A 6,493-nucleotide genomic window follows, 5' to 3' on the forward strand; every position below is an offset into this window, starting at 1 on the left:
GGACTGTGTGTGTGATTCCCACTCCATCCCAGTGCATGTGTGTTATTCCTATCCCTCCCATCCCATCCCAGGGACTGTGTGTGTGATTCCCACTCCATCCCAGTGCATGTGTGTTATTCCTATCCCTCCCATCCCATCCCAGGGACTGTGTGTGTGATTCCCACTCCATCCCAGTGCATGTGTGTTATTCCCATCCTTCTATTCCCATCTCACCCAATCCCAGTGTAATTCCCACCCATCCCATCCCAGTGTTGTTCCCATCCCACCCCTCCCACTCCATCCCAGGCACTCCATGCGTGTTATTCTCACCCAATCCCGGTGTGATTCCCTGCTCTCCCACCCCATCCCAGACGCTCCATGTCTGTTATTTCCATCCAATTCCAGTGTGATTCCCACCCCTCCCACTCCATCCCAGGCACTCCATGTGTGGTATTCCCACCCATCCCATCCCACAGGCGCTATCCCGGCCGTTCCCGGTACTCACCGCACTCAGTGCCGCGGACGGGGTCGGGCAGGCCGGTGCAGAGCCCGGGGCTGTGTGGCACTGCCACCCTCCAGCGCGACCCGGCGCTGTCACACGCCGTGTACTCGTAGTGGTACTCGGACTGCGGGGGGGGGCACAGGGACAGCACGGGGGGAGCTGCCCCCGGGACCCCCGCCAGGGCTGCACCCCCACCGTGCCCCCCAGACAGGGGTGTGCCCGCCAGGAGGGGCCGCACCCCCACCCTGTGCCCCCCGGGAAAGGCTATACCCCCACCTCGTGGTGGTGGGATTCTGGGGGTGCAGGATGCTGGGAAATAGGGGTGCTCGGAGTGGGGGGTGCTCTGGGTAGGGGTGCCCAAGGTGGAGGGTGCTGGGGAATGGGGGTGCTCAATGTGGGGGTGCTCGTGGGGGGGCGGGCATTCGGGGGGTGCAGGATGATGGGGACCAGGGGGGGCTCAGGGTGGGCGTGCCCAGGGTGGGGATGCTCTGGGTGGAGGGTGCTGGGCAATGAGAGGGCTCAGGGTGGGGTCAGGGAGTGTGGGGGTCCCAGGGGGTGCCGGGATGGGGGCTGCCTGTCTGGGGGGGTCGCTGCAGGCAGGACTTCAGACAGCACGACCCTCCCCCCCAAGGACCTGCCCCCTCAGCCACCAAATCCCAGGGAGGGCCGGGGGGTCACCCGGGACCCCGCCCCGACACCCCACGGGGCGACACAGCGGCGGGGCCACCCTGTGCCCCCTCCCCGGGGTGGGGGGGGACACCCCGCCCTGTCGCAGCCTTGGGGTGGCCGAGCCGGTGACACGCGAGGCTCCTCAAACACCGGGGGGTCCTGGGGGGCACCGGGGACAGCGGGGGCACTGTGACCCCCCATCCCACCGGCTGTGCCAGGCTGGGAGCGGCTCAAGGCCGGCGGGGAGGTGATACCGGGGAGGTGACACCGGGGACAGACACGGCGTGGGCAGGACCAAGGACGGCGCTGGGGGAGGGGACGGGGTTTGGGGTACAGGGTCGGGGGGAGACCCTCCACCCTCCGCACAGCTCTGGGGTGTCCAGGGGGCACGGGGGGGGAGGTGTGCAGGGTACAGGGGGAAGCTCACCACCCAGTTCTGGGGTGCTGGGGCACAGGGGTACAGGGGGCACAGGGGGGTGGGCACGGTACAGGGGGAGCCCCCCAGCCCCGTAGCAGCTCTAGGGTGTCCAGGGGGTACAGGGGAGAGCCCCCAATCCCTCACAGCAGCTCTGAGGTGTCAGGCAGGGGTGGTACCGGTGGTACCGGGGCACAGGGTACTGGGTACAAGGGGGAGCCCCTCACCCTCACACAGCTCTGGGGTGTCGGGGCACGGGGGGGTAGGGGGGGCACAAGGGGTGGGCACTGGGTGCAGGGGGAGCCCCCCACCCCCCGCGCAGCCCTGGGCTGGCAGAGTGCGGTGGTTTGTGCTCCCGGCGGTTGCCGGAGCGTGGCAGGTTGATGGGAAAACAACCGCTTTGATGTTCCCGTCAGCTGGAAACGGCGGCGATGGGGGGAAGGAAAAGGGAGGGATGAGGGGAAAAGGGGGGATGGGGAAGGGGGAAAAGGGGGGTGGAAGGGAAAAGGGGGGATGAGACGTGTCTGCAGCACCCCCCGCCCGTATCTGGGCAGCCCCGAGACCCCCCAACCCCGCATAGGGAACAGAGGAGGGTCCTCCCACCCTGGGGGTACCCAGGGGGTCACCCCAGCTTTGAGCAGCCCCGAACCCCCCCATCGCTGTCGCTCGCGAGGGATCCCCTTGGGGAGAAGGTTTTTTTCCCCTCTTCCTAAACTTTTCTTAGTTGTTTTTTTTTTTAATCTAAATAAATTGACCTAATTCAGCTGCGGGGCGGCCCGGGGGGCGAAGGGGGGGCACCCCGAGGTGTCACTGTCACCCTGCTCCGGCCGGGGGGGAGCGGGGCTATCCCTAGGGAGGGACAGAGACAGGGGACACCCCCCCGCCGCGGGGGGCCGGTGCCTGGCGGGGACAGGTGCCAGCTCTGCTCTATTGTTCCCAGCTCCGGATCGTGGAACACGGACAAAAAAACTGGATCACGGCGCGAAAAACATTCCTGGCCCAGATTAAAAAGCAGCCGCAGGTCTGGGGGGGAAAGGGGGGAGAACAGCGGGGGGGGCACCCCAGGGAGGTGATCTGGGGGTTCACCCGTTGTCCCCGAGGCGGGCAGAGCCCAGTGAGTGACAGATCCCCCGGTTTTTCCTCGCAGGACACTTTGGCCACCGCGTGCCGGGCTGGGAATGGCACGTGGCCACTGGGAATGTCCCCCCCTCCCTTTCCTTGTCACCCCCCCCTTCCCAACAGCGCTCGGGGAGGGTTTGGGGCCACCACAATGTGTGTGAGGGGTTGGGATCTGGCGGCAGCGATAGGGTGACACCACTTGGGGTCCCCCCAGGAGACCCTTGGACTCTGTCAAGGCCCCCCCTCCCCAAGGGTTCACCAGCCCGCCCCGCTACAAGGACCCCCATTCCCTCCCTGTCCCCCCCGTGCTCCGGGGCTCCGGTTCATGTCCCGGGGGGTGTGTGAGGAATTCGGGGGGGTTGTGCCCCCCGCCATCCCCGGTGTCGGTACCTCCTTGCAGACGTGCAGCTGCTCCGCGGCGCGTCCCGGGGACGCGGTGACAGCGAGACACAGCAGCGCCAGCGGCGCCCACCGGGCTCGGGCTCCGGCTCCGGCCATGGCGGCGGCAACGGCGGCAACGGCGGCAACGGCGGCAACGGCGGCAACGGCGGCAACGGCGGCAACGGCGGCGGCTCCGCGGCCCAAGCGGCACCGGCACAGCCCCGCCCCCGCCAACCGCCCGCCCCCCGCGCACCGGCGGCACCTGCGCCGGGAACGGGAACCGGAATGGGAACGGCACCTGCGCCCGCCCCGGGAACGGGAATGGGAACAGCACCTGCGTCCGCCCCCCGCAACGGGAACGGGCATCACCCGCTGGGACCGGGATCGACACCCCCGGGAACGGCACCTGCGTCCACCAACGGGAATAGGAACACAACCCCCGGGAACAGGAACGGAGCCACCGGGAACGGCACCGGGAATGTGAACGGAGCCCTCAAGAACCAGCACCAGGCACTGGGAATGGTACTGGGAACGGACTCTCCAGGAATGGCACCGCTATCGGGAACGGCACCGCCGAGAATGGTACTGGGAACGACCTCCGGCATTGCCCTCGGGAACGGCAGCCACGGGAACGGGCCTGGGAGTCGGCACCGGGAACGTCATTGATGGGAACGGCACCCGGCATCGGTACCGGGAACAGAGACACGACAATGGAACCCTCGGGAATGACATCCCGGGAATGACACCGGGCATCGGCAGTATTTTCCATGGAAACAGCATCGGGAGTCATCCCTGGGAACGGCACCAAGCGTCATCCCCAGAACGTATTCCCGGGAACGGCATCGGGCATCACCCCTGGGAGGTATCCCTGGGAACGGAATCCCGGCACCAGGAACAGCCATGGGCATCACCCTCGGGAGGTATCCCCGGGAACGGCCCCGCCCCAAGCATCATTCCCAGGACGTTATTCCGGGAACGGCCCAGGATATCACCCCCCCGCTCCGGGAACGGCCCCTCCTCCCGCCCCCTCCCCAGGGCTGGGGGGACACCGGGACAGGGGTCCAGGGGGCTCACAGGTCTTCCCACGCCCCTGAGCCGCCCCCACCCCCACGGGCGTGTCGCTGCCGTGTCCCCCCCAGGCCGTGTCCCCGCAGGGCAGGGCCAGCCCCGGGGACTGGAGGGGACAGGACTAGGGGGGACACACATGTGTTCTGGACGTGGGGGACACAGGGAGGGGACAGAGCTGATATGGGGATAGAGAAAGATGGGGACACTGGAACATGGGGACACAGGAGATATGGGAACATGAGGGACACAAGGACACTGAGGGACATGGGATAATAGGGACACAGGGGATATGGGAACATGAGGGACACGAGGACACTGAGGGACAGAGCTGATGTGGGGCACAGGGGGACACAAAGGGGATGTAGGGGACACAGGGGCCACAGGGACACAGGGCGACATGGGGGATACAGGGGATATGGGGGCATAAGGGGACACTGGTGACATGGGAACAGAGGGGACACAGAGGGACACGGCTGACATGGGGACACAGAGGGACAGGGGAGCCCAGCTCTGTCTGTGGTGGTACACGTAGTGTGGGCACGGGGGACACACCCATGGGGACGGGACATGTGTGTCCCCAGGGCAGCCCAGGGACAGCCCTGGGATGCGGTGGCAAGGGGTGGCCGTGTCCCACACTGTCTGCAGTGTCTGCTGTCCCTGGGCTGCCCTGGGGACACCTCACACACAGAGCCCCCCCAGGACAGTGTCCCCCCTTTCGGAGTGTCCCCACAGTAGGGCCACCTCGGCTGCTCCTCCTGGCAGTGCCAGCACTGCAGCTGTCCCCTGGGCACCACCGTGGCCTTGTCACTGCCACACCTGTCCCCTGGGCACCACTGTGGTTGCCCCCTTGTGGCCACCCCCTTGTCACTGCCATGGCCATCGCTTGGTCACCACCATGGTGACTTGTCCCCTGTCACCACCACAGCTGTCCCCATGTCACCATGGTGGCTGTCCCCTGGTAACCATCAAGGCATTGTCACCACTGTTGCCATCTCCCAGTCACCCCGTGGCTGTGCCCTCGTGGCCACCCCCTTGTCGCCACTATGGCTGCCCCTCTGTCACCATGGCCATCCCCTTGTCACTACCGTGACTGTTCCATGGTCATCATCACGGTCTTGTCACCACCATGGCTGTCCCTTTGTCACCAGCACAGTGGTCCTCTTGTCACCACCGTGGCCATCCCTTGGTCACCACCACAGCTGTGCCCTGGTCAGCACCATGACTGTCCCTGTCAACGTGGTGGCTGTTCCTTTGTCACCACAGTCACCCCTGGTCAGCACCGTGTCCATCTCCTGGTCACCACCATGGCTGTCCCCTTGTCACCACTGCCATCCCCGTGTCCCCACAGAGGCCACACCGGGGTGTCCCTGCCGTGTCGCACGGACCCTCCGGGGCCGTGGGCGAGGCCCTTGTGCCCCGCAGGGCCCCGGGGGACGAGGCAGGACCGCATCTCCCCCGCCGGTCGCGGTACCCCCCCGGGGTTCTGTGGCCGCGGGCTCGGGTCAGAATCGCAGGGCGCTCACGGGCCGGGGCAGTGCCCTGGGCCTCGCCTATCTGATCGACTCATCCCGCCCGGCCCAGCCGCACAGCGCCCCAGGGGCTTCGCGGCGCCTTCTTCTCACCTCGGCCCGGCGGGGCCCGGCCGATCGAATAAGATCAACGTGTAGGGGGAGGGGGCTGGCGCCTCACTTACGGACTCTCACACCCCTCACACGCCCTTACACACTCACACGGCCCGTTACATGCTCCATTCACACACACATGCCCTCACACACACATGCCCTCACACACACATGCCCTCACACACACATGCCCTCACACACACATGCCCTCACACACACATGCCCTCACATACACATGCCCTCACACACACATACTCCCACTCCTCACACCCGCACCGCCGCCATCACTCCCCACCCTCCGCTTCCGGCGCGGCCCCTTATATGGCGCGGCCGCGCGGTGCACTATGGGAAGGGCACGGTGAGACGCGCCCCGCCGCAGAGCGTCCCCTGGCGGCGGGCGGACCCGCAACGCCCCCGACCCCACAGGCGGGAGTAGCCGGGACGGGAGACCCCAATACCCCATGGGATCCCATACCACCCCACGGGACCCCCCGAAACCCCACGGCACCCCTCAAAACCCTACAGGATCCTTCCCCCCCAAAAACCTCACAGGGAGCCCCCCAAAATCCCACAGGACCCCCAGGCTAAGAACCCATCCCCAAAGAATCCACAACCTCCCCCACACAGTACCCCCAGGCTGGGCAGCAGCCCCACAGGACCCCCCCACTAAGTCCCAGGGGACCCTCAGACAGGACACCTACCCCACAGTACCCCCCCTGAACCCATATGACCCCCCCC

The 6,493-nt window shown here is 66.7% G+C and overlaps 1 protein-coding gene across 1 annotated transcript in view; it reads right to left on the bottom strand.

The window, feature by feature from the left end:
* Window positions 1-3,192, bottom strand: part of KIAA1324 (KIAA1324 ortholog) — a 15,254-nt gene extending 12,062 nt beyond the window's left edge. The window contains exons 1-2 of the mRNA XM_017835503.1: window positions 3,075-3,192; window positions 460-605 (exon numbers count right to left, since the gene is read on the bottom strand). Coding sequence (XP_017690992.1) covers window positions 460-605; window positions 3,075-3,182 — 254 coding nt within the window. The 5' untranslated portion in view covers window positions 3,183-3,192. The remainder of the gene's footprint in view (window positions 1-459; window positions 606-3,074) is intronic.
* Window positions 3,193-6,493: the final 3,301 nt, after the last annotated feature.

Source organism: Lepidothrix coronata, unplaced genomic scaffold (assembly GCF_001604755.1).
Source record: "Lepidothrix coronata isolate B3197 unplaced genomic scaffold, Lepidothrix_coronata-1.0 Scaffold259, whole genome shotgun sequence".
Classification (NCBI taxonomy): Eukaryota; Metazoa; Chordata; class Aves; order Passeriformes; family Pipridae; genus Lepidothrix; species Lepidothrix coronata.